Source organism: Pseudogymnoascus destructans (assembly GCF_001641265.1).
Source record: "Pseudogymnoascus destructans isolate 20631-21 unplaced genomic scaffold scaffold_13, whole genome shotgun sequence".
Lineage (NCBI taxonomy): Eukaryota > Fungi > Ascomycota > Leotiomycetes > Thelebolales > Thelebolaceae > Pseudogymnoascus > Pseudogymnoascus destructans.
Window position 1 is genome coordinate 917,222 of NW_020167532.1, and position 26,891 is coordinate 944,112.

The 26,891-nt window shown below is 54.1% G+C and overlaps 7 protein-coding genes across 7 annotated transcripts; 4 read left to right on the forward strand and 3 right to left on the reverse strand.

Annotated features, from left to right (window-relative positions):
- Nucleotides 1–13: 13 nt before the first annotated feature.
- VC83_09647 (uncharacterized protein) lies at nucleotides 14–1,225 on the forward strand. Its single transcript, XM_024473060.1, has one exon. It carries the CDS (start codon nucleotides 379–381, stop codon nucleotides 991–993), a length of 615 nt encoding a protein of 204 aa, XP_024328828.1. The 5' UTR covers nucleotides 14–378; the 3' UTR covers nucleotides 994–1,225.
- Nucleotides 1,226–2,789: 1,564 nt separating this feature from the next.
- Nucleotides 2,790–3,095, reverse strand: VC83_05435 (uncharacterized protein; the record flags this gene model as incomplete). The annotated part of the gene is made up of 1 exon (XM_024469057.1): nucleotides 2,790–3,095. One exon carries the CDS (start codon nucleotides 3,093–3,095, stop codon nucleotides 2,790–2,792), a length of 306 nt encoding a protein of 101 aa, XP_024323446.1.
- Nucleotides 3,096–4,665: 1,570 nt separating this feature from the next.
- Nucleotides 4,666–9,507, forward strand: VC83_05436 (uncharacterized protein). The gene is made up of 2 exons (XM_024469058.1): nucleotides 4,666–5,324; nucleotides 5,393–9,507. The coding sequence occupies exon 2, from the start codon at nucleotides 5,427–5,429 to the stop codon at nucleotides 9,399–9,401; it is 3,975 nt and encodes a 1,324-aa protein (XP_024323445.1). The 5' UTR covers nucleotides 4,666–5,324; nucleotides 5,393–5,426; the 3' UTR covers nucleotides 9,402–9,507.
- A 4,257-nt stretch (nucleotides 9,508–13,764) lies between these two features.
- VC83_05437 (uncharacterized protein) lies at nucleotides 13,765–15,636 on the forward strand. The gene is made up of 2 exons (XM_024469059.1): nucleotides 13,765–14,574; nucleotides 14,688–15,636. The coding sequence occupies exons 1-2, from the start codon at nucleotides 14,100–14,102 to the stop codon at nucleotides 15,554–15,556; spliced, it is 1,344 nt and encodes a 447-aa protein (XP_024323444.1). The 5' UTR covers nucleotides 13,765–14,099; the 3' UTR covers nucleotides 15,557–15,636.
- Nucleotides 15,637–16,611: 975 nt separating this feature from the next.
- VC83_05438 (uncharacterized protein) lies at nucleotides 16,612–17,439 on the reverse strand (the record flags this gene model as incomplete). The annotated part of the gene is made up of 2 exons (XM_024469060.1): nucleotides 16,876–17,439; nucleotides 16,612–16,776 (listed from the first exon to the last, which is right to left on the reverse strand). Exons 1-2 carry the CDS (start codon nucleotides 17,359–17,361, stop codon nucleotides 16,612–16,614), a joined length of 651 nt encoding a protein of 216 aa, XP_024323439.1. The 5' UTR covers nucleotides 17,362–17,439.
- An 810-nt stretch (nucleotides 17,440–18,249) lies between these two features.
- Nucleotides 18,250–19,988, reverse strand: VC83_05439 (uncharacterized protein; the record flags this gene model as incomplete). The annotated part of the gene is made up of 3 exons (XM_024469061.1): nucleotides 18,250–19,315; nucleotides 19,369–19,390; nucleotides 19,439–19,988. The coding sequence occupies 3 exons, from the start codon at nucleotides 19,986–19,988 to the stop codon at nucleotides 18,250–18,252; spliced, it is 1,638 nt and encodes a 545-aa protein (XP_024323438.1).
- A 4,088-nt stretch (nucleotides 19,989–24,076) lies between these two features.
- VC83_05440 (uncharacterized protein) lies at nucleotides 24,077–26,865 on the forward strand. Its single transcript, XM_024469062.1, has 3 exons — nucleotides 24,077–25,340; nucleotides 25,439–25,588; nucleotides 25,647–26,865. Exons 1-3 carry the CDS (start codon nucleotides 25,312–25,314, stop codon nucleotides 26,458–26,460), a joined length of 993 nt encoding a protein of 330 aa, XP_024323400.1. The 5' UTR covers nucleotides 24,077–25,311; the 3' UTR covers nucleotides 26,461–26,865.
- The last annotated feature ends 26 nt before the right edge of the window (nucleotides 26,866–26,891 follow it).

Genomic DNA, 26,891 nt, shown 5'->3' on the forward strand with positions numbered 1-26,891 from the left:
ATATAAGGATATCCTCGGTATAAGGATGGGTAGTCTGGTCCTGTAGTTTTTTAGCTGTAAAATAAGGATTATTTCTGTATAAGGATGATCCTTAAATCCGTGGTCCCAAAATTATTTTTATACCAAACAATCCTTATAACTCGTGTTCACCAACTCCACCATGGAGTTTGGGACTGTCTGCCACAATATACTATTCATAGGAATGAACCGAAATGGTTGAATGGCTGGTTAGATGGATTCAAGAAGAGATTTAAGATTAAGGAATATGTTCGACATGGAGAAGCAGCTGCAGCGGACATCCACAATCCTACAAATATTGCGCAAATGGAAGATCTCTGACAACTATGCGCAACATATGCAGATAAAGATATTTTCAACATGGATGAAACTGGGCTCTTTTGGAAGATGACGCCAACTCGAACGCTAGCCACTGAAGCTTCGAGTGGGGGAAAGAAATCCAAAGATCAGATTACTCTCGCATTTACGACAAATTCGACTGGAACTGAGAAGCTAGATATATGGGTTGTGGGAAAGTCGAAGAATCCTCAATGTTTTAAAAATATTAATGTTAAGCGCATGCGGATTCAATATCGATACAACGAGACAAAATGGATGACAGGGCTAATTATGAAAGAATACCTAGACTGGTTAAATGAGAAAATGAAGCATTGCAAGATACTGTTATTACTTGATAACTTCTCTGGACATGAAGTCGGAGTTGAACTTGTTGGTGGATTACAAGGTTTGTCGAATGTTCGAATTGCTTGGCTTCCACCAAATACGACATCTCATTGGCAACCTCTCGATCAGGGAATAATTGCAAGCTTCAAACTTGGGTATCGAAAACAATGGATTAATTACATGTTGCGCCAGCTCAAGGCCAATAAGAACCCTACTAAAACAGTTAATATTCTAAAGGCGATACAGGACTTACGTGGGAAGCACTTGAAGCACCAAAAATCCAGAAGTGTTGGTGGCGATCGACTCTCATAAAAAAACCAGAAAATATGGATAGGCGTCAAGATAATACTGCTGAGGTCGAGGAACTGGGAATGGAAATTGCGAGATGTCATGCCAATTGCAGATTTTCTCAACCCTATAGGTGAAGGGATAGTTGACAGAGATGAAGATATTTTCAAAGCTGTTGTAATGGTGGGTGCACCAGATGTGAGAATCTAGCCACCCAAGGAAGGGATGATTTTACTAAGACAACACACTGTCTTAGGAAACAGAGCCAAAGGGTTGTAGCTTAGACTATTCCACAACGCAGCAATCAGGTGTGTGATGTAGTGAAGTGGTTCAGACAAGTTGCAACAAATGTTGAGTCTGGGAACTCAGGGGTAAGTCAGAGGTTAACACCTCACTGACTTGTCATACTGACATTCGTTGCACTCAGTTTGCTATCAAACTCAAGAGCAAACTTAGAAATCTCCTCCTCAAACCTACAAGTCACCATACATATCTTGGCTTATCACACCAACAACAGAAGCAATACTACTCAACGATTGCTGCAAACTCTTCTACTACATCTGTTTATGCTACATACATCACGGCATATCATTTGAACACTCATTGAACAAGTTATTAAGAAAATCTCCTCCTTAAGGGGGTGGGCCAATACTACCACATGGCATATATCTACCAACTAGAGGCCTAGGAACATGAACGATAGCTCTAGAAGCTTCTACAACCCTCTATGATTCATTACACGTCATCGCTCCTTAGTTACCCACAAGATTGGTTAAGTTATGACATAATTTATCTATAGGTACTCTGACCTTGGACCTCCTTTTCACTTCCTATAGGCTAGGAACCCAAGAGATGGTTCTATGGGATTCTCTTACGTTCACTACATGATTAGCAAGCTAGTTGTGGGTCGCACTTGATTTCTAATACATTTACCAAGCCTGGTTAGTCATGGAAAGTCATGGAAAATGAGAGAACTACACTCCTTTGGCATAAATAGGATTGCCCTTTCCTTAAGAAAGGGCAAGCAGGCAATACAGTAAATTGACTATCACATACTTCCCCGTCTTTTACAAGCTTCCAAGCATTCATCTTGTTACTCCTTGTTTCTGAAAAGTCAGTGAGGTGTTAACCTCCGACTTACCCCTGAGTTCTCAGACTCAACATTTGTTGCAACTTGTCTGAACAACTTCACTACATCACACACCTGATTGCTGCGTTGTGGAATAGTCTAAGCTACAACCCTTTGGCTCTGTTTCCTAAGACAGTGTGTTGTCTTAGTAAAATCATCCCTTCCTTGGGTGGCTAGATTCTCACATCTGGTGCACCCGCCATTACACGGGCCCTACTTCGGCTTGCCCGCTTTTTGGACTCCTCAACCTGCCGCCGTACAGTACGCAGGTCAAGCTCCTGGAGTTGGCCGGCTACTACTACCTCTTCAGTGCCGGTAAGCCAATTCCTGTAGCTCTGCTTCGAGGGGCTACTAAAGCCTTCTGGAACCCGCTGTTTCCAGTGCTGTAGCCCCTCTTCTACCCCCTAAAAGTCGTGGGTTCGGATTGGTAGAGTAGGTATAGGCATAGGTGTAGGCTCTATAGTAGGCTGTGAGTACGTACGTAGTTTTGCAAGAGCTACAGAACAGCTAACCGGCCAAATACCAGCTTTCTGAAAAGCGGATATTATAGTAGACTCCTTAAAGGTCTGCTTCCGCATGCGAGTGAGATCCTGCATAAAGGACTGGAGGTCATAGGTAATATCCATATGCCTTATAGCTGCAAGCACAGCTTTTCAGTGCCAGTGCTTATAAGGCTGGAATATCCCAACGTCTAATGGCTGTAAAACGTGTGTAAGATGTGATGGGAAGGTATATATGATAATGTTGTGTTCTTCAGCTGCAATGATAAAATCATCGCTTGTATGGCTAACATGAGAGTCAAGCAGTAGAACCTTTGGCTCTCCATTATCATATTGAGCTGTATGCTGCGCAAAGTGCTGTAGCCACCGGAGAGCCACCTGTGGGCTCCGGAGTTTGCAGACTGCGGCAAATATCGTATCCTAGTAGCTCCAAGCCCTAGGTAATACTGCTCAAGTATCCATTTCTTAAGAGCCTCAATTTGCGCAGTAGATAGCATGGCGCAACTTGCTTCCTCTCAAAGTTTGGTCACGACGATAGTTCTTACAGTTTAGGAGGCCTGAATCGATCTTAAATTGTTGATACAGAGCTTGTAGAGGAGCTTGTAGATCGCCTGCAAGCTGTACGGATACATGCGCGACGAACGTGTAGTATGTGTAAATGACTTAAGCATACTGCTCGTACTTGCCCTTAGAGGTTTCAATTGTAATTAGTCTAATTTAACGGGGTTTAGTTTAGTAAGTTGTAGATTTAATTGAGGTCTGGTATTTACAGTAGGGCAGAATTACCGGCTGACTTGTATTACCGACTCGCTTGTGGAATACGTTATAACCCTGGTCATCGACGACTCACTTGATAATGATGAAGAAGAGGTAATATTTTCCAAGTTTATATACTCCGTAATACGGAGTACATTGAGAATTCATACCAAGGGGAAGCTGAGTGGGACGAGGTTGTGGGTGGTAGGTGGGTGGTAGGTGGGTGGTAGGTGGGTGGTAGGTGGGTGGGATCCTAGCGTTTCCCCTGACCTGTACTCCGTATTCTCGTGGGTGATAGGTGCTGTTTTAAGCGAGCCTTGGCAACTCATCTTGAGTCTACGGAGTATCCTAGCGTTCCCCCTGATGCGACGCGCACTGGGGGGGGGTGCAGATCTCGCCTCGGGTCGACTTTTCGTGAGGCGTACATGAAGTGGATGGGTGGGTGGTGGTGGGTAAGGCGTGCAAGGGGGGTTATATCCGAAACCTGCTCTGGTTATCCCCATCGCCACGATGCAAACGACAGGACCAGACCCGAACCAAGCAAGCTGAAGCATGAAACACGCCATCTCTCTGTCATATCCGAGGGGGGGTTTTTCTTCAGGACGCAGCACGCAGCACCCCACATGCCGTGTTGTTGCACATGCCGTAGGGGGCAGGCGGGGGGGAGGAAAAGGGGCAGCGACGTTGGGATTGGTGGGTGGTGGTGTAAGGCAGCTAGTTGGTGGGTTCAAACATCACCACATCACCCATAACCGGTGGGTTCAAGCATCATATACACAGCCATAACAACCATACAAACATCACCCATAACCACCATACAAACATCACCCATAACCACCATAACCACCATACAGACATCACCCATACACAGCCATACTAACATCCAACATCACCCATACACAGCCATAACCACCCATACTAACATCACCATACACAGCCATCAAACCATACAAACATCACCATACACAGCCATAAAACCATACAAACATCACCATACACAGCCATAACAACCATACTAACATCACCCATACAAACATCCACATCCATACAAACATCACCCATACAAACATCCACATCCAATACAATGCACTACCCCCAATATATCCAATATATCCAATATATCCAATATATCCAATATATCCAATATATCCAATATATCCAATATATCCAATATATCCAATATATCCAATATATCCAATATATCCAATATATCCCCTTAGCACTCCACCGTCAACCTCGACGCGAAATTACATCCTGCCTGTCCACCACCACCCCTACCACCCCTACACCCCTGCCTGTCCACCCCCCTACCCTCTGCCTGTCCACCACCTCGCCTGTCCACTTTGCTGCCTTATGCCTTATCCCCATCTTCCCATTTGCATCTGTGCGCCCGCGTTTGTGTGTGTGCCTGCGTCTTTGTGCCTGCGTTTTTTATCTACTCTCTCCCACTCAGTTGTAGACTGTGTCGGTTGTAGACTGTTGACCGGAATTGGACAATATACAGAGACACTGTTTTTCCCGAGCCTCTCAATCCACTCCACTCCACGTCACTGCACAGCGCTGTACCCGGCACGGCAGACTCAGACTCGACTCAGACCCTCCATCGCCAAACCGAGCCCACCCACGGCCCCCGTTTGTCCTCGACCGGAGGAGAGACTGACGCGAAATCCGCCATACACCTACACCCTCTCCCTCGAACCAACTCCATCTCCAGCCGTGCAAACGGAGACGAACGAGTGACTGACTTGATATACGACGACGTGCTCTCGACGTTCGCCTGCTTAGAGTCTACGCGACCCGACGAGACGACATACACTCACTTGCCACTATCTACATGACGACGCGGATACATTGCTGCTCTACCCTCACTGCTACGCCTGCGAGGGCCCGAGACGGCTGGATTGCCAGTAGGGATATCTACTTTCGTTGAGAGCTACGATAAGCTCACTTGAGGAATTATAATCTAAAGGGTCAGTGCAAGCCACCCACCTCCCACCACCTCCCACCTCCCACCTCCAGAGCTAACCCCTCTCCCCAGTCGCAGGCCCCAACCTGCAAACCACCCACTCACCATGAACCGCTTCCGCACCAAGAAGAAGGTCAAGGCCGCCGACGAGGCGCCCGCCCCACCCTCCTACGAATCCGCCGCGCCCACCATGGCGCCCCTGAAACCCACCATGACCTTCCGCCGGAAGAAGGACAAGACGGAGCCCCCCCCGCGCATGGAGCTCGATCTCGTCAACGCCCTCCCCGCCTCCGACGACTTCCGGACGAGTCTGCTCATGCCGGGCCTCTCGGCCCGCTTCTCCATGCTGCGCGAGCAGGACGACCCGACGTCGAAGATTGGGAAGGCGAGCGATGATAGTGTGCTCTTCCCGAAGAGGCAGTCGCGGCTTAACGGTTTTGGCTTTACGCCCCAGGGACTCAGCGATATTGCGGAGGTGGGATCGATTAGGGAGTCGACGCGACGACCGTTTGCGTTGGATAGGATGGATTCCTTCCAGTCGTCTGCGGGCAGCTCTGAGACCGACGCACATGAGAGTATTATGTCACGCGGCAAGCCGGCGGAAGGGAATAACCTATTCGGCGGACGGCAGAAGATCTACAAGATCCCCATGGGCCGATCGACATCAATGAGGTCCCTCAATGGCACCGGCGAGTCCAGCGGGCTCGGAGGGCGTGCGCTCTACGGCGATGATGTGAGCCAATCCGCGTTCCAGAAGCTGAAGGAGCGCGAGCGCGAGCGCGAGGAGAGGGAGAGGGAGAGGGAGAGGCGCAGTAATGAGGAGGCGTATCGCTCAGAGTCGCCCCCGTTGGGGTATAATCGCAATCGCGAGACGTCGTCGACGACATCGTCGGGGCCGAATGGGACGCGTATTTCGACGGCGGCGACGTCGGTTACGTCGCAGCGCACGCCTTCTGTGACGGGGCCTGCGGTGCCGGGACCTGAGCGCTCATTTACTAAGACGAAGAGACTGTATGAGACGGGTCTGGATCAGCATTTGCATACGCAGCAATTCTCGGCTGCGAACAGGCTGGATAATCTGTCCCGCCAGGGCAGAAATCTATGCGCGCGCAGCCCCTCACCTGCTGGGTCGCCTGTCCCGTCGCCGATCGAGGGGCCGAGTTCCAACACAGCGAGACAACCCGGGGTTCCGCTGAGCAGCCCTACACCACCAAATAATGGCGGATTCGACTTCGGCACCAAGCCGACTACCAAGGATGCGCTGAAGCCATTTGTCACCACGCCGCCCCTGAGTTCGCCTGTCAGTGAATCCGATGACAAGTCAGCCCTGTCGATCCAACCCAACGACAGGGGGAAGGCTACAGCGCTGGGTGCGTTTACTAAGCCTGCACAGCCATATGATGAGAGGAAATACACCCAAAGGCAGCTGCAGATGCAGCAGGGCCGCGAGACACCACCGCTGCGCAAACACGCACCCCCTCAATCCTTCCCCCCCAACGCCACGGGCCAGGATACCGCGCCACGCAACCGCGCGGGGTTGAATGCTACATGCCAATCCGACCGATCCCCGTCATCATCCACGCAGCGGGAATTCCTACCCCGCGAACGCATGTTCCCGCCCAAGAGAGAGCCGCCGCCAGAGCCACAGCCGCAGTCGGCGTCGATGGGATCTTTCCTCATGAGTCCTGACGATAGTAGTGCGACTAGTTCGCCCAGGGGGAGCGGCGAGGCGACGGGTACTGTGAACGCGTGGGAGCAGGCTTCGGCGTATGATGAGTTTGAAGCGCGCGGGCCTGCTCCTGCGCCTGCGCCGCTGGCGACAATGGGGAGGAGAGTGGAGACGGAGCATCCTGCGTTTAGGTTGAAGTTGAGGGATTTGGATGAGCAGAGGGGGATGCAGAAGGTTAAGGCGCCGCCGCTACCGCAGTCTGCGCCGCAGCAGGCAAAGGTCCCGTCGAAGACTCCAGAGGACGTCAAAGTCGAGAAGACAAAGGTTGCATCGCCGCTAGACTCACCGACGCTGCCTGGTAGCGGACTGAGCGGGATCATCCGCCAGCATCTCCGCAGCGAGAGTAACACCTCTTCCCTCAGCGGCCCGCCCTCCCCTGTTCTGGGACCACAGTACCAGGCGGCGGATTACACCATGAACGGCAACCCCTGGGACGACCACCCCGCCACTGCCGACAATAATAACGTTTGGGCACCCCACCCCGACATCTATTCCTTCCAACTCACCGCTACGTCCAGCCCAGCACCCACCCCTTCCCACTCAACCCCCCGCGCCGCTTCGCCAGCTCCCTCAGACACGCCTTCATGGGAGAAAGCGATAAACCACCACCACAGCCGCGACGCGAGCACGGAATCCCAACGCGAGCGCGATGATTTCGCCTCCGAGCTCGCTGCGCGCAGAAAGCGGGTGCAGGATAATCTGAGGAGTTTCGCGGAATCGGATCGTCGCTCCCAGTCCCCCGTTCGTGGGGGGATGGAGACGCCCCCGCAGTCCTCGCAGCGCACGGTATCAGGCGCTGGCCCGACGCCAAGGTCGAACCATCTTAACTTTATGAAGGGGATGACGAGCCGCGAGTCATTGGTGCCAAGGAGTAGGGATTCGTCGGCGGGTCCGCAGAGTAAAGCCCGGAAGATGCTTGGCATGGGAGGGGTTGGAGAGAGGACGACGCCGCCGGGGATGATGTACGATGACCACCCTCATCCTAACGCTCCGCATAACCAGCAGCTGCCGCCGCGCTCTCATTATGATTCTGATTCTGGCACCGGAGGGGGCTATGCGAGTAGTAACTACGATAACCCCGCGCCGCCTAGGAGCGCGCCGTGTGGACCACCTGGTGCTGGACCGGCTGGTGGTGCTGCGGCGCCGCTGCCGCAGCAGGGGTTGAAGAGTTTCAGGGATAAGAGGCGGGATGCGCAGAGGGAGAGGGAGAGGCAGGTTATGAACCGCCATCGCGCGGGGACGGGGGGGAGTGATTCGGATGATTATTTCGGTGCTGCGGGGAGACAACAGCAGCAAGGGATGCAGCAGGGGAGACAGCCCCAGCAGAGGGGCGCGCATGCGGGTGCACATGCACAAGGGGAGAGACAGCATCACCCAGCGATGCGCACTCGTTCCCCAAGCCGCGACGCACCACCGGTCAGTTATCGTGCCCCTCGCGCGGGGAGCGTGGAGAGTGGCCATAACAGCGGAGGGTCGCGACCAGGGACGAGAGAGAGGAGCGGGAGTAACGCCAGCACCCCCGGCTACGGCGCGCGCGGCGGCGGCGGCGGTGGTGCTGGTGGGCCTGGACGCTTCGGAGGTGAAGGGATGGCTGGTGCGCCGCAGCAGAGGAGTGTGCTGGAGGGCATGGCGACGATTAATTCACCTACCTTCCCACCTGTTAACTCACCGCCTGCTGTTCCTTTCGCTGGGAATGGGGTGGGGAATGGTGCGCCGAGCCCGAGATCGAGGAGTGAGAGCAGGTCGCAGGCGCAGCAGCCGTTTCCGGGGATGCAGTTGAATCTTGAGTCGCTGGGGACGGCGTACAGCGCCGCGTCCAACTCTATCCCGCGACCGAGCCCGGTGGTGCCGTTTGCGGTTAATTCTACGCCTGCTCTCGTTCCTACACTCAACGGCATGCCAGGCGTCTCCGGTCCCACGACTCCGCTAACACCTTCGTCGTCAAGTGGGTCGGGAGGTTCAGCAGCCGCAGCATCTGCCTCGGTAGGCGCGGGTGGGAAGGGAAGGAAACGCTCGGTGAATAAGAGGGATATCTCCGACCCCGTTTTCGTCTCTACCACCAACAAAGTCTCAACCGTTGAACTGCCCACCAGCCCCGTTAAGGCACAGCCTGTCGCTACGACATTTGCGGGGATGGGGGTTGGGGGTGGGGATGCCCCGGGGGGGGGGAGCCGGAGGTCCCTGCTATGGACCCTCGGCGCAGGACGAGGACGGGGATGTTTTGGAAGCGCCGCGATGTCTCCGCTGATGGAGAGGGGGGTGCTGGTGCGGGAGGGGGGGTGCCGACGAGTTCGGTGTTTGAAGCCGATGATGCAACGGCATCTGTGGGTCCGAGAGCGAGACAGCGGTTGAGGAAGACGAGTGTCGAGGGTGGGAACCTGGCTGCGAGAGCGAGAGCCGCGGCTGGGGGGCAGGGAGGGTTGACGGTGGAGAGGGTGCCGATGGCTGTTAGTGCTGGGGTTGGGGGGTTTCCTGGTAGGGGACAGGGGGAGGGGGGGGGGTGGGGGGATGTTTTAATTATGTGTGATTGGTATAGAGAGGGATGGAGGGAGGGGGAGGGGGGGGGATGGGGGGCACAAGCTGGTCTTGTATATATATATGTATTTGTGGATATATGATGGATGGCTATGGCTTGTAGTGGCTTGATAGAGGGGGATGTATGGAATAAGAAGTTTCTTCACCTGTGTTATATGCTTGGCTGAGTGAGTGAGTTGAGCGAGTGAGTTGAGCGAGTGAGAAAGTGAGGGTGCGAGCGAGGGAGTGAAAAGGGGGTAGTCTCGCGGCTAAGCTCAGCAGCGCCCAATACCAAACTATTTAAAGACCCCCCCTAGAGCGAGGAGAGAGAGAGAGAGAGAGACGAGACGAGACACTCTCATTAGATCATCCACATTCCGTAGCTGCTGTCTAAGCAGGAGGCAGGGATTTGGCGATGGGCTGATAGTGTGTGGTGTGCGTGTGTGCGTGTCGTGGGTGAGGAGGTTGGGTTTGTGTGGTTTTGGTTTGGCGGGAGAGGGGGTGGGTGAGAAGGGGGATTTGGTGACGGGAGGGAAGACTCTGTGTTGGGTTGACAACAACAGACTCGCGGCGGAGGCAGAGGCAGGTGAGTGGCAGCGGTGATAGCCCCCCCCCCCCCCCCCCCCGTTTCACTTCTCCACCACGGCATCGATGTTGTGAGCGTGGAGGGGAGTGGAAAAAAGGGGGGGGGGGGGGGTCATGTGCCGTACGATGCTGATGGTTGGTGTGTGTGTGTTGTGGGGGGGATGGGTGGTATTATAGGTGAGAACGCGGTGGGGGGGGGGGGGGGGGTAAAAATCGTATTTATAGTATGTCTCTACATGGCTTGATTGATAGAGAAGCCCGGGGGGGGGAGTGTATGGAATAAGAAACCCCTTAAATCAACACACCCGTGCTATCCCCATGATCGACTGGGGGTATAAGGAGGCGAGTGGTCGGGGAGTAGGAGAGACTAGGGACGATGGAGCGTGGATACTCGATAACCCCCCAACGACCGAAGAAGACGCCTGAACGGATGATAAGGCGTGGTCTTGGTCGTGGTGGTGATAAAGACGGTGGTGACAGCACTTCCCCCCCTTCCTCGGCGGCGCCTCCACACCACGCCTCATGGTCGACGTCAAAACCGGCGCGTGGGCGTAGACAGCTGCGGAAAGGGGCACAGGTAGATGTATGGCTGCTCCAAATAATACCGCGAGCTGCCTGTACGTGTCAATTTGGTGGGTGGTTTTGTAGACGAGGGGGAGGGGTTTTTAAAGGGGGGGGGGGGATGGCTTTATGCGGGTTTGTTGTGTGTGGTAGGATGGGGATGGGGATGGAGATCGATGGCGGGGAGGTGGAAGGGGGATTGGGGAGGGATGGGGGGATGAGGGTGTGTGAGGCTTTGAAGCAGCATCGCCTGGGGAAGGGAGGGGGAAGGTGGGATGCTCCTCGCTGCTCGCACGCACTATATATCCCCCCCCTAAACACACATTCACGTCACGCCATACGCCATAGAAATCCTACAAGAAATGTTGAGATCTGCAGTGGCCTGTTGGAGTAGTAGCGGTCTTGTGCTCGTTATACCTTGTGAGAAGGGGGTGGTTGAGCTGGTGGTTGGAAGAGGGATGCCCTGTTGGCTCATCCACGCTTGGTTTATGGGGGGGTTGAGGCTTGGGGGTTGAGGCTTGAGGCTTGGGGGTTGATGGGGTTGTTGGTTGTAGTGTGGCGAGGGGGTTGTATCCTTACTTGGGGGTTTTGGGCGGTTTAGTGTGCTGGTTTGGGGCTTTTTGTGTCAAGGGTGAAGGTGTGCGGGATTGGGGTGGGGGTGGGTTGATAGGTAGGAGACGGTGGGATGTTAAAGGGGGGGGATATGAGGTTTTGACATGAGTATCCCCGGGGGAGTCAGGGAGGTGGGATAGTCGTGCTCATGCTCGTATATATTACACTATATAAGACTCCCCTCTACCTCTGCACCGTCTCTATTGGTGTAGACAACGCTTGGGAGGAGATGAGGGTGACGGTGATGGTGGTCAAGATCAACCAAACAGCTAGGGAAATGATCCACAAAATAATCGACCACATCACAATGACAAAAGCGTGCATATCTGAAATGTCAGAGGCAGAGTTCAAGGCCACGCTCTAAGAGGTTGGCAAATCGAGCCAAAGTTGCTGGACAGAAATGAGATCGGAATCAGAGATAGTGGTGGTGGGCGGTGACAACAGTCGCATGGATGGAGACGGTGACAGACACGGCGGAGACATTACCATTTTATGCCCGTGTGTGCTTATTTGGGGGATGGGGATGGAGAATATCTGGGTGGATGTGTTTGACTATGTCACCAGATTGGTTAAATAGATGGGAGATGGGAAGAGAAAAAGGGAAAAGCGGAAAGAAGGAAAAAAGAGGAGATGCATGTAACATGAGTCTCTTCAACGAATGAAATATTACTCGAGCGAGGCAGACTAAGCGCGGTTTTCGTGCTCATACACTATATACTCTACACACAGACTTTATTTACTCATGTGCCTCTCTGCAAGGAGAGAAACAACGAAACCTTCGTTGTCTGAGGGGTACTTGGTTCTCGTACAACGCTACACTATATATTCTCCGATCATATCCGTTGTATGGCACCAAAAAGAATACCACTACCATCTCAGATGGCGGCCGGCGCTTGTGTTGCGGTCGGTGTTGGAGGGGATTGAATGGGCGATGAGTTGGAAGGGGACTGGGTTTGAGAGGGGAGGAGAGACGACGGTAGGGGGGTGAACGGTGACAGGAAGAGCGGTGGCGGGGTGAGAGTGATAGCAATCCACCGCGACAGCAGTCCGCATAACATCCTGTCACTCTTCATCTACGCATCACCGCTGCCGCTGCCATACTCCGAGTTAGCGGTCTTAAACACCTCGGCCATGATCACAACGTAAGTCGTTCAAAGAAAGGGTTGGTGGTGAAGAAAAGAAGTGAGCTGGAAGTTGAAGTAAGAAATGGGTTCTGTTCGCTAGAAGCCACTGTAATATCCTTGGGGCAGTCGATACAGATGAACAAGGGATTCGGGTCTGGGGCTTGGTTCTGGCCTGCGCTGACTGATCTATGGAAATGGGCCATGGTGTGAGATCTGGGGTTTGAGGGTGTGGGTTGGAGTGTGGCGGGTGGGTTCTGGAGGCTGGAAGGAATAGGGGAGTGTGGGAGGAGGGAGCGGCGAAGGAGAGTGTTGATGCGGTGGTGATTTGGTATATATGCGAGCGCCCCGATGTCTCTTTTTGCCCAGAGATGAGCGAGCAAATCTACACCCCAGGAGGACTGGGGAGATTGTCTCGGAGCTCCATAAGCTGACAACAGTGATGGAACAGCTCTTTGACGAGGAGTTCTAGGACCCACCCGCCTGCTGCACTCCCGGTAGTACCATAGCGAACGGTGGCAGGAGAGAAGCGAGCGGCGACAGCTTTACCAACAGCGACGGCAACAGTGCGGCGACAGCCACCCACATTGCCCGGTCCTTCATCACCGGCCTCCATCAGGCCATGTTTCCTTAAGCTATGGACGGCGCAATCGGTGGGGTTCTTGCGCGCCCACTAGATCGGCGGCGGCAGTGTCGGGATATATTGGTTGGAGGTGGGTGTGGAAGTTAGCTGATTCTATTATAGTTAGCTGCAGCTACCTTCCCTCCGACTCATCCTTCCCCGCTATAATACTCCACGCCCTCTCTTGGTGACACTGTTCTCAATCTCTTCAAATGGGCGAAACAAGGGTTTGGTGATGGTGCCATTGCCGTATCTACGCCTCTAAAAACCGTGCCGGTGATATGACTTTGAATATGCATGTTCATACCGATCCTATACAGTAGTAGAGTTGACAGTTATTATAATAAGCTACACTATCCAGCCAGGCGTCGTCTCCAGCGCGCTCGGGCCAAGCAGTAACCCGCAATGCGCTAGTGGGTGGGGCAGCGGGGCGGCGGGTGTCGTCACTTAGCTTGGGCTGGGTGACCCTCACCTTTATTGATACGGTAACTTTTTTTTGACGACGACGACGACGACACGATACGCGCAGGATACGAAGCGACGACTGGATGTTGTAGTGTGCGATATAGGAGGAAGCAGCAAGTGTGAAATATAAGAGGGAAAGAGCGACCGAGAGAGACGCGAGGGAAAGAGCTAAGGACCGAAATATCGAAAGAAGGAAAGAACGAAGGGGGAAAGGGGGAAGGAGCGAAGGAGGGGAATAAGGCAAGGGGGAAGGAACGAAGGAGGGACAGAGGGAAGGAGCGGGGAAGGTAGCTGAAGCTGGACTAGAGCTTCAACTCGAGGATAGGACATAGCGCGAAGACGAGGCGCAAGAATACGGTACTGCACGAGACAACACAAGGCCGCACAGCTCATAAGCTTCGAGTCGAGACGAAAGGGCCGGCGCACGCAGCGGATGCAGATATACCCCAAGCCCAGCACGACTTCACGCGAACGAATTGCACGGAAGAGAGACGCATACACCTCGCGCTACACGCTCTGCGGGACGCAAGGGAGGAGCAGATATACAGATAAGCACACACAACGCCCACCATGGCACCCTCACGCACCACCACCTCTCACGCACCACCATCCTCCACTACATCCATAAAACCCACCAGAGCGACTCCGTCACCCGCCCCCCGAGCACCACAACCAACGCAGGCTCAACTCCTCGTCGCCCTCTCCCCCGCCGCAACCAGCGCCCTCATCCGACGCACCCTTCACCCCACCGCCTCAAAAGACACTCCCCTCTCGTCCCTCCTCAAACCTCTCACGGGAGACAAGGATGTGGATTTTGAGATATATGCCCTGCTGGCGGTGGTGATGCGGGAGTTTGTGGTGAAGTGGTATGGAAACATAACAGGGGATCCCGGGTTTGTGGGGGAGATTGGAGAGTTAGTGGAAGGGGTTGTGAGGAAGGGCTGGGGGAGGCTCGGGGAGAGGAGGAGGGATAATGGGGGATGGGGAGGGGTGGTTGTTGAGGTTGGGGGAGTTGTGGGAGAAGTAGGGAGGGGGCATGTTGATGGTGAGTTTGATTTTTATTGTTTGCGAGTGGCCGGGGAATAGGGGAGAGCGATGAACGGCTACGAGGGAACGGCGCAAAGCATTCACAAGTACATCAGCTAACAAACCCGCCAGCATACTGCACCGCCCACACAAGCCGCCTCCCACCCCCTTATGCCGCCTCACCCCGCCAGATATACCACGCCCTCCACCCTCACCCCGCGCTCTCACCCGTCCCCGACCCGACCGACCCTGCGAGTATCGAACTCCAATCCTCCAACGACGCCGCCTACCGCGAGCTCCTCGCCCAGCGCTTACTACACACCCTCCTCCCGCCCACTGAGCGCCACAACCCCGCGCTCATGGCCCTCGTCGGCTCCATCCTCGCCGATCTCGTGATTGAGAAGGCAGTGGAGAGGGCGTGCGAGCCGGGGGTTATATGGGAGGGGATCGCAAAGGTGGCAGAGGGTGTTGCGGCGTGGGGGAAGAGCGCGAGAAGGGTTGATAGGGACGACGACGGGACGAAGAGGAACGGGGGGTGGCAGGCGACGTTTTGGATGGTGCTTCAGTTCGCTTTCCTCTCTTTCGCTGTTGTGCGCGCTCTTGTCATTGCAGTCGCGACTTCGTCGTCGTTGCCGCGTCGTGGGGTTCGGTTGTCGAAATCGACGATAGAGCCGACGACGGCGACAGGGCCGACGCCGGTGCTTGGGATGAAGATGTGGGGTTTCCTGGCAAAACAGGTCGAACTCGAGGAGCGGATGCCATGGGCATATGGAGTGCTCGCGCTGGGGCAGTGGGTAATGCTGTATGGGCATGGAAGGGTGGGGGCGGTCGATGGAGTGGTTGACAGGTATGTGCGATCGTTCTGTTCTATCCTGCCCACGTTTTTCATCTGTTCTATTCCCGCAGCGGACCGTGCGTTTATCGTGCGTATGCAAATCTGCCGAAGGCGCGAAGAAACCAAGCGAAGGAGAATTGATCTTCTTACCTCCGATCCGAAATGAATATTGCCAAGCCAATATTTTGGTGGTGTTTGGGCGAATGGGAGGCTGTTTCCTAGCTGGGAACGAATGCGTGTTTTTGGTCTCGGCGATGTCGTTGGTGGAGATGGGAAGATGGCTTTAGGGAGATGGACGAGAGGGGGGAGGAGGAGAGGGAGTTGGATGGAGATGATGATGTGACGTTGTAGCGGGCTTCGCTCCTCGTTATTTTATCCATCCCATCAGCTCTCTGCTCTTTCGTTTCGTCTCGCAACCCATTCCTCAATCGGCTCTACCCTCTCTTTTTCGCTTTATTTTTTCGTACTTTCTTACTTCGCACATCATATGGGACTTTGGCTGTACATCTTTGGTCTTGTACCTGTGTACGAGGACGGTGGTACCTCGCAGGTACAAGGTGTGCACAGCACCAAAGTCTATTAGGCGCCGGCGCTCCTACCAATGCCAGACTCTGCGAGTGCACAGACAAATGCAAGGCGGCCGGGGAGAGAGCAAGTTTACCCCGACGCGCCGTCCGTGCGCGATACAGATGCATTGCAGATGCATCCAAGCCCTTGTGCCTCATTGGGCAGCCATGTACGTCTATGGTCTTCACGGGTACAGAGGTACATCCCTTCAAACATCCCTACATCCCTCCCCTATATCCCTACACCCATCAGTACCCACAACCAGTTCGTCAGTTCTCACCGATCGGCGAACGAGGCGTCCAAGACGGTGAGCTGAAAGGCGGCCTCACGGCCCCCCGGATTCACATTACCACATCGCGCAACCTCCCCCCCATCCAACATCGTGTCATCAAGCGATCGCACTACCGGCACTACCCTTCACCCCCACCCCCCACGTCCATCGCGGCTCACCTCGGGCCCCCCCCAAACTTAACTTAGATACCCTCCGCACTAGCTGTCTCTGTCTCTGTCCCACGCTGTGCCCACCCGATACAAAACAGGTGTCGCAAGCACGACAGAAGCGGTTATGCCACGACGGGGACCCGGCACCGGCGAGCCCTTGCCCGATGTGCCACATTACCCTGGGGTGCCCTCCTGGTTTGGACCAGACTGGGCTTATCCTCCCCCCGGGTTTAGGCCTGGGAACGGGCGTGCGCCTTGAGCGGGAGGGACAGAATACCCGATCGAGGCATCCGCCCGGGGGGGAGATAACTGTGTTACCTCGCTAGCAACTCGCTTGAGTTCCGCCTCGCGCTGCCCTTCTCGTTTCACACCCCCCACCTTAGCTAGTCAGCCTTATACACCCCCCATTTTTTTATGCTTACGCGCGAGGTGACAGGTCGCTCGGCGAAGCTAACGTGGATTAATCAGATTACTTACGCATTTCATACTCGGTCTCTTGCCCCCAGCCGCGCCGGCGCTGAGGGCGCTCCGTGGCTTGCTATTTCCGCTCAATGCGCCGAGTCCGCGTGGGGCGCCGGTGCCGGTTGGGGAGGAGGCGGCGGGGATGCGGAGGAGGGCTGCGGAGGGGGTGGCTGGGCTGGTGCCGAGGTGGGTGGGGGGTGTGTGTTTTGGGAGTGGGAAGGCGAAGGTGAAGGGAGGTAGGGAAGAGGAGATTGAGGGAGTGGAGCGCATGTTGGGGGTTTGGGGGGATGCGTGGATGAATCGCTGTTTTGTGTATTCGCTTCTCGAGGCTGGTGTGGTGGGTTTTCTGCCTGAGCTTGCTGGGGGCAAGGGAGTAGTTGGGGGCGCTGATGTGGTTGAGATAGCGGTGTAGATAGAATTTTCTAGGGGGTTTTGGGGGGAGGGTTTGTGTATCTCCTCCCACCCCGACATAATATGGGGCACACATACACAACGAGCCATTGCAACCGAAATGTTTGTTCAGAAGGGGCTCCCAGACTTTGGGCCGCCCAAATGGTTCATTCGTTCGAGCCTGCTATATCCAACCTTCCTTCTCTGAGACTACTTTCCTCCCCTTCCTTTCCATGTACGCGCGTGGGCGCTCCAACCAGTCTGATTTCACTCCCATACAATCAACCCCTTTTTTCAACCCCCAGTATCCCCCCCATCGCCCATCTCCGCGCTATAAAAAGAGTTTGGTGGGTTGAACCTCCTCCCTCTCTTCCTAGACCCTGTTCCCATCCCATTCCCTGTAAACTGAAAATACAGAGTAACGATAACGGGAGGGAAATACTCAAACACTGAGACAATACCAGTAAAACAACAAATAGACAATGCAGGAAAGCCAGGCACAAAAAGCAAATAGTGATATTTGAATTAGGCAACGCATGTAAACACTCAACACTTTGCAAGGAAATAATAACAAAAGCTAAAAACAAAAAAGCTAATCACAGCGAAGCCCGCTTGCGCGGATGGTATGTCTTTATGGAGGGTATGTGGGGTATATGAGCCTGTTAGAAACGTAATTGCGGTGCAAGAGCAAAAAGGAAATAACCAAAAAACAATAAAAACAATAGAAACGTAGATGACGAAACAAACAACACGCATTGCGAAACTCGATACAGAAGCAGCAGCAGTCGAACCAAGGAGGTGTGGTTTGTCGTGTAGTTATCGCGGGGCGCGGGCGGCGGGAACGTGTGTGCATTGTGCTCGGGAGCGCGGCAGCGGCAGCACCCGTGGCGGGTACTGGGTACTGGTACTGGTACAGCACTGTACAGTAATACGGAAGGCATTTCCGGGCCCAACATCGGCACCGTGCGTTGTGCGCCGTGCCGTAACCGCACGAGCCGTCTACACACCGACGCCCATCCTGCACTCCATATTCCCGGGCTCGATGTCGCCCCTGATGGACCCGAGACTGTGCTGGCGCATGCGCTCGGTCAGCTTGACGACGGTTTGGTATTCGGCTTCGTCGACGAGGCCCTGTGGTGCCGCGACTTCCATGTAGCTGAGCAAGGTCTCGAGAGCGAGGCGGGCGTCGTCTGGGGTTGGGGAGGTCGACGCAGTACTGGCGGTCGTTGAGGGAGTTATGGCTATGGGGTCGGAGGATCCGTCGAGGGAGGTCGGCGAGGTGGAGTGGTGGGGGAAGGTGGCAGTTGTAGCTGTGTCCGCGTCGATGGCGAGTATGGGGAAGGTCTGCGAGAGCAGGCGCTGTGGGTCCAAGGGTGCTATGCTCCCCGCATACTGTGGCGGCGCGAACGGACCTTGTGTCGTCTCCGGGGAGTAGGGGAAGGGGGTTGCGGGGCTAGAACCGTCGCCGGAGAAGGAGGATCCCACAGTCGTGTCAGTGAAGTTGCTGGACAGAGATGTAGTGCTACGTGAGTTTGAATGGCGGTATCCACTGGAGCTAAAGGGCGCGTAATCGTCTTCGTCCTTGACTCCAGACAGTGGCGATGCAAAGTCATACGGGGAGCCAGGCGAGTGTCCGCTCGGCGTGTTGGCAATGGACGAACCTGCGGAACCCTGGCCATAGATGGGGATGTCAGCCATATTCGTCGCTGATGAGCGGCGGGAGAGTTTCATGCGGCCGCTATGCTTCTGTTTTTTTATACTGGCGTTGTGTTGCTTCTCTTTTTTCGTACTGGCGTTGTGGTTCCGTACGAACTCATCGAGCCACTGGTCGTCATGGGCCTTTTGGAGGCCCTCTTGGTTATTAAGGATACTGGAAAATTTGATGGCTTCCTCTCTAATCTCTTCACGGTTTCGCAAAATGCCCCTTTTCCATTCGTTGTGCCACCAGCTGTGGAGGGCGAGATTGATGTCTTGTGCTCTGCCCTTTGGTAGCTTGGCAGGCGAGACACTGGGCTCTTCGAGGGACAGGAACTTCTCCTTCTGGCGCAGGACTTTGGAGACAGTGCTACAGCGGTTAGATAATTCATTGGGGAGAATCAACGAGCCTAAAGCGCATACCTTCTCTCGACATTGAAGACAGCTATACAGATGTTAGCATCCATAATTTGGCAAGAACATAGCAACTTACCCCCAATTTCCGCCTGCTTCATATTCGGAAAGTCCATGTGGATTTGGCACATATGCCGCTTCTCATCATCTCTTAGGCATTTCCTGCCGCCGCCAGGTTGTGACGACGGTTTCGACGCCCGCATCCGGGCAGAGTTGGGCGCCATTCTGACCGGTCGTGTCGGGTGCCCGCCCGGGTTCGTTAACATGCTGGGCATGGTGGAGGGAAAGCTGGACATCGCGGGCGTGTTATTCATCCAAGCCGGAGCGGGAAGAAGTGGCAGGAGAGTTTGTTGATGGGCCGGTGGAGGCGGCATCCTCGTAAAGGTGGACTGCTCGGGTAGACTGTGCGGTAGCCCATGGTTCATCATGTGGTAGTTCTGGTATTCATAGATGGGCGATGTCTGTTGTGGGGAGGAATAGCTATTTGGGGGAATCCCTCCCCAGACGTTGTTGCTGTAATTACCGTGCTGCTCGCTGCTCGGCTGGTGGGTCAGGTCATCGTCCATGCCAAAGTGGCCCGTCATATCGTGCATTGCTTGCTCGTCCTGGTCCGTTGATGCCCAGATCATAGGTCGCGAGGGGGGTTCTGGTCGTTGTTGGTAGGAATAGAACTGCGCAGCCTTCTCCGGACTGGTTCCTGGTCAAAGTGGGTAGGTTCAGGAACAGTGGCTATGTACACGCATGATAAGAGGCGGAGTGTCGGTTCCGGGCAGGTCTAGGTGTCAAATCCCCCCAGCAGATTGCAGCAACTGAAGTGAGAAGTTGGCCGGAGTAGCTGCAAATTCTTTCCGCGACTGTCTAATATGGAGCTGCGAAGGTGAGAAGGGCGCAGAGAAGTGGGAAAGCCGAGTCGGAGTGTCAAAAAGAGCTAGCTTGGGTTCCGAGCTTGGAGTTGTAGCACAACACAGGATGTGGCTTGGATGGGAACACTCGTGCTGGTGGGCCTTGCAGCCACCTTTCTGCGAGCGTTGGCTGCTGACGGAGCGTGGCAGAGTGCGGTCTGGTTTTGCGACAAGAACGGGGACGACGGCGGCGGCGGTGATGCTGTGGATGATGTATACGTAAGTGCCGTGGGGTGGGGTGCATGAAAATGAAAGCACGGGTCTCGAGAGTATGGAGAGAGTATGCAGAATATGCAGAGGGTATGGAGAGAGTATGGAGAGAGTATGGAGAGAGTATGGAGAGAGTATGCAGAGAGTATGCAGAGAGTATGCAAGAGTATGCAGAGAGTATGCAGAGTATGCAGAGAGTATGCAGAGTATGCAGAGAGTATGCAGAGTATGCAGAGGGTATGCAGAGAGTATGGAGAGATGGAGAGAGTATGGAGAGTATGAGTAATTCGGAAGAAGATGCAGGAGGTTGCAGCAGGGCTGGGGCGTATGCGTGGGAGAGTGGGAGAGTGGGTATATATTGATAAACTGTCTGTGTGTATATAAGGACGAAAGTAGTGTTTATAATGAGGGTTTGATCTGCTCTCGTCCTTCCGATGGAAACAACAAGGGGGGGGGTTAGCTCGGGGCTTAGGCCTATAAAGAGCTGGGGTGTGGAGTGGTGAGGAGAGAGCAGTGAGGAGAGAGAAGTGAGGAGAGAGAGGTGAGGGGAGAGGTGAGAGAAGTGAGGGGAGAGGTGAGAGAAGTGAGGGGAGAGAGAGGTGAGGGGAGAGAGGTGAGGACAACGATGATGTATTGATGGGCGATGGTAGATGATGATGGGTGAGTATGGCGGAGTTGAGTGGATATTTCCGACGGGAGGAGGTGGTTCAGAAGGACTGGCGAGGGACAAGAAAGATACCTGGGAAACAGACCCCTAGACCCCTAGACCCTTGTGGTGGTTGTGGTGGTGGTAGTGTAGTGGTGGTGGTGGTGGTGGTGTAGTGGTGGTGGTAGTGTTGTGTAGTGTAGTGGTGGTGGTGGTAGTGTAGTGGTGGTGGTGGTGGTAGTGTAGTGGTGGTGGTGGTGGTGGTGTAGTGGTGGTGGTGGTAGTGTAGTGTTGTGGTAGTGTTGTGTAGTGTAGTGGTGGTAGTGTAGTGTTGTGGTAGTGTTGTGTAGTGTAGTGGTGGTGGTGGTGGTGTAGTGGTGGTGGTAGTGTAGTGTAGTGTTGTGGTAGTGTTGTGTAGTGTATTGTTGTGGCTGTGATAGTGTTGTGGCTGTGGTTGTGGTAAGTTAGTGTTGTGGCGCTGCTAAAAGGAACGAAATAGAGCCTGGTGTGGGTTGGGGAGAAGGGGAAGTACCTCTGTGAGTCTATGTGAGTCTCTGTGAGTCTATGTGAGTCTATGCGAGTCTATGCGAGTCTCTGTACCTTCGTGAGTCTCTGTGTACCTTCGCGAGTCTCTGTGTACCTCTGTGAGTACACAGTGCTACAACGAGGAGTACAGTGCCCCAATTCTCATATCCCCAGCATACCCACTGTACGATACTCTCAACAGCCTGTCCTCCAGTGTATCCTCAGTGTATCCTCAGTGTATCCTCAGTGTATCCTCAGTGTATCCTCAGTGTATCCTCAGTGTATCCTCAGTGTATCCTCCATGGTGCCTGCTATCCTTTCATGTGTAACCTTGTACTCGGTTGCTCGTACTGCTCAGGTACATCGCCAGATCTTCACTTTTTGATCTCAACACCCCTCCCCCGCTTCGACCGCTTGCTGCCAGATAGAACGGCGACAGGCCCAATACCCTAAGCCTGCCGTGGCCTGAGATCTGCCTCCCCCCCCCCCCACCGTTGTTGTTCTGCGTGGGGTGCATTGCAAGTGGCCAGCGCCACTGTACTTCGCCCTCTTGGCTCCGGTCCCAAGTTCTTGACTATTGGATTTCAAAACGGTCCTGACGCTAACGGACGCGGCGGCTCGAGCCTTGACGCCTTTGACACTCCCTTCCCCCTCCCGTCCGTAGTTCAGCGCATCGCAGTGACCCTCTGTAGCCTCTTCATCAGGAGAATAGAATCCCCCTGAGCTGAAGACATCCCGTCGCTCATCGCATCTCCCTCCCCATTCGCAACAGATAGGTCCCGTGCCCCGAGCCATGCTCGCTGGAACCCATCCACTCTCCGTTGCTCAGTCTCCCCGATTGGTCCCCTCCCACCCCCCCGGGCACTTGAAATGCCTCAATAACATCCACATCCTCCTCGTCGACCTCATACTCTTCATCCAACTAGCCCCCCATTCACCATGTTTCACCTAACCCCAAACAAGACCGCCCTAGCCGAAGCCGCCATTCACGCCAGTATCGCACGACTTTCTTTTCCACCTCCTATCCTCTCCGTATCCGAGACGAAAATGAAAAAAAAAAACATTGCCAGTTTTCGTTGGCGAATCAGAAATCCGCATCTGTCCCAAGAATGAGAGTTGTCTGGCCAATCGCAAGCGCGGGCGCCTCGACGCCTCTTCTGACAGGTCGAGCCAGCCGTGCGACGCCAATCCGTTCCATCTAAGCACCAACAACGATCCCCTCGAAACAAATTCCGCAATCGATTGGCTCTCGATTTTTCTCGCCTTCGTCGGCCTCTTCCCTTGTCTTCTATTTGCGGCTTCGTTATTGGGCAGAAACGGCACTTGTTCCAAATAAACCGTAACCCATGCCAACTAACCATCTCTCGACTAGCTCAGTGGCTGGCTATGCACTCTCTTGCTCTTGCACTGTATGCGGAGTAATTAACCAACACCACCAGACAAACCCCGAACTCCTATCGTCGCTCCTATCTCACTCCTATATCTCTCCTATCTTGCTCCTATCTTTCTCCTATCTCTCTCCTATCTCGCTCCTATCTAGCTCCTATCTCGCTCCACGCATTCCGCGGCCCCCATCATGACCATCATGCCCACCTGATCCCGACCAAGCCACGGCTCGGCAACGTTATCGACGGGCGGGTGTGCATCAGCCGCACGTGCCGTCCCTAGTATGTGCGCGGGGCCTAGCCAGTTGACAAGCTTACCAGGGTCAGGCACCACGGTGCTATTAGCACGGTACTAGCACACCACTAACACCACTAACACCCCTAACCACTAACACCACTAACACCACTAACCACTAACCACTAACACCACTAAACTAACACCACTAACACCACTAACCACTAACCACTAACCACTAACCACTAACCACTAACCACTAACCACTAACCACTAACCACTAACCACTAACCACTAACCACTAACCACTAACCACTAACCACTAACCACTAACCACTAACCACTAACCACTAACCACTAACCACTAACCACTAACCACTAACCACTAACCACTAACCACTAACCACTAACCACTAACCACTAACCACTAACCACTAACCACTAACCACTAACCACTAACCACTAACCACTAACCACTAACACCCACTAACCACTAACACCACTAACCACTAACACCACTAACCACTAACACCACTAACCACTAACCACTAACATCACTAAACTAACACCACTAACACCACTAAACTAACACCACTAAACTAACACCACTAAACTAACACCACTAACACCACTAACCACAACACCACTAACCACTAACCACTAACACCACCAATACCACCACCGCCACCACCCCACTAACACCACCACCCCAACGCTAATTTACAGTCAACCCGAGCCCGCCATTACGACGTCAGAGACTTGCCATGTAATCTCCTTGGAGGTTGTTCCGAGACACCAAGTTTCTGATAACTGACTTCCGAACTGACATTGTGGTGCCAGAGTAGCCGCAATCACTGCCGTGATGGTCAAGGCAGACCAGTGCTGTAACTTTCACGGCAAGCTGTCCCAATCCGTGACCCCGGATCCGTGCCCCAGTGATTGATCGGCTACAGACTCATCTCCATTGCCCTGCACCCCATAAACGCCCCCTACAACACATTGACCTCTAACGTTGTTATAACCTCACATCACCAACAGACTCAACAAACTCAATCTACCAAAACTCTACCAAAATATCTACCAAAAATCTACCAAAAATCCTAGCGTAGATCACCATCTCATCCTGACTCCAACAGAGGCCCACTTCGCTCAGCCCTCGCCCCGTCCAACATCAGTCTTACCCCTGCATGTGATATATCCTGTGTGGTTCCCGAAAGTGGCTTCGAAAACCAGCAGACAGCTTCTACAAGATCAAAGCGTTTGTTCCTTAGGACAAGGATGCTATGATAGGGATATACAGCCTTCGAACGCTGCGCATGAAGAGAAAACAGTGGTCTAGGCTCCCCTTGCCCTAGATCCAACAGTGCCATTGTTGGAGATCAGGGGGCCGGCCTGTGTTGGATATGGGCATGATGCCATGCCGTGGTGTGGTAATACCGCATTACTTCCGCCATCGCGGATATTAGGCGGGGCGGAAATTGCGTTGGGTGTGAAGAGAACTCGTCACTTGCATGAGGAACAAGCGCCTGGGATTGTGATTGATAGTTGTTCCTGCGTATGGTAGCTACAGATACGACGGCGATTGCCATACTCTCCAATAGCCACCTAGAATTACCGCCTTCACCGCGATCGGCTATGTTGCCGCTATCGATATTGTAGAAACAATATCGATAGCGGCAACATAGCTTTAGATTTGAGATTTCAGAGTTCATGTGGAGTTTCATTTCACTGACAGACGCCCCATCCCCACACAAAGCGACGATAAAGGGTTTGGATAAGGATTAAGAACCACTTTAAGTTACCTCCCAAGGTCACGCGTCAGTCCATGTTCGCTTATGTAAGCCGCATCGACTGCCGCGATGCAAACAACCACCATCGTCGTCATCCTCCATAGCTTCCCCTCGTACTTCCCCTCGTACCACTTCTTTTTACTACTAGAATATTCAGCGTACGCCCTCGTAGATATACACTTCTACTATAAATCACCCATGAACAGCAGCTCCGTTCTCTAGACCGGCACAGCTTTCTCGCTGTCTTCTCGCCGCAGCCATGTTTGACGTCTTTGCCATGCTCTTATCGTACGCCCCCCCCCTTACCCCACACCTCACCACCTCACCACCTCCCCGCTACAACCACTGCCTGCTCTCCACACTCTCCATACTAATAACCCTTCCAGGTCCATCGCCACCTTCCTCTTCCCCGTCTTTGCCTCCTACAAAGCTCTCAACGCTTCCGATCCCGCTCTCCTCAAGCCATGGCTCATGTACTGGGTTGTCCTTGCATGCGGCCTGCTCGCTGAATCGTGGCTCTACTTCATCCTATACTGGTGTGTCCCCCTTTCCACCCCACCTCACCCAGACACATCCGCTAACCCCTCCACCCAGGATCCCCTTCTACGCCTGGTTCCGCCTTTTCTTCCTCCTCTACCTCATCGCGCCACAAACCCAAGGCGCACGCCTCATCTACGAAACCCACCTACACCCCTTCCTGCGTACCCACGAACTCGCCATCGACGACTTCATAGCCACAACCCACCACCGCCTCCGCACCTCCTTCTGGATGTACCTCCGCCGCGCCTTCAACCTCGCCAAGTCGCAGCTCCTCGGCCTCCCAACCCAGCAAGAACCCCCTCCACCCCCGCCTGCACAGCGCTCCTACACCGCCTCCCTCCTCGAGCGCTTTAACCTTCCCAGCGCGCGCCCGGCATTCGCAGCTGCGGCGGGGGGAGGCTGGTCCGCCGCCGACATATCGGGACTGCTCGCCAACGCGGTGAGTGCCGCGACGTCATCGTCCCCGTCGGTGCAGGCGACCAATCTGGTACCGGAGTCCATCCAGGGCCCCGAGCGCGCGTCCTTCATAAGCGCCCAACGCGAGCGCCTCATGTTTCTGCTTTCGGCGCTGGATCGCGAGGCAACGGCTTCCCCTTCTGAGGAGGCGGGGAGGGGTATGCCAGGTGGGCTGCTTGGGGGGGACGGGGAGGTGCCGAGGAGGGTGAGCGAGGCGGCGTTGAGTGAGCTTGGTAAGAGTAGGATTGAGGGCGATTTTGAGACGATTGATCCGTTGGAGGGGATTGGTGAGGCCGGTGCGGGTGGGAGGAAAGTGCCGGGGACTTGGATGCCTTGGGCGTGGGGAGGGAGCCCAGCAACGGAGGGGGAGGCGAGAAGCGCAGGGGTTAATAAAGGGGACAAGGGGCTATGAGTTATGAGTGTCATTTGTTTTTGGGAACGAGACTGGGGAGTTTTGGCTCCAGCACTGTAACGTGTTGCCATCTATTTGATGGTTGACCGTGTGTTGGCTCATCGGGTCGACAGAGTTGGCTTGTGTAGACCTTAGAGGCAGAGTTCGGGCTTGGGAACCTTCCTGTATGTGTATGTTTGTTGGCGTTTTTATGGTTTACGAGCATGGGGGCAGGGAAGGCCCGCACTCTCATTAAGGCTGCATTGGTTGGGTTGGTTTGGATTATTGGGGGGGTAATGAAACTGTCTCTGTATATATAACGGATCTAGGAATCCAAGGCAGCCCGGTATTTGAAATACACTGTGTGCGTAATCTAGAGTTTATCTATGCCAGGAAATCACATCAATTTGTGTAAGTAATATTGAGAAAACGAACATCATGACGAATAAACG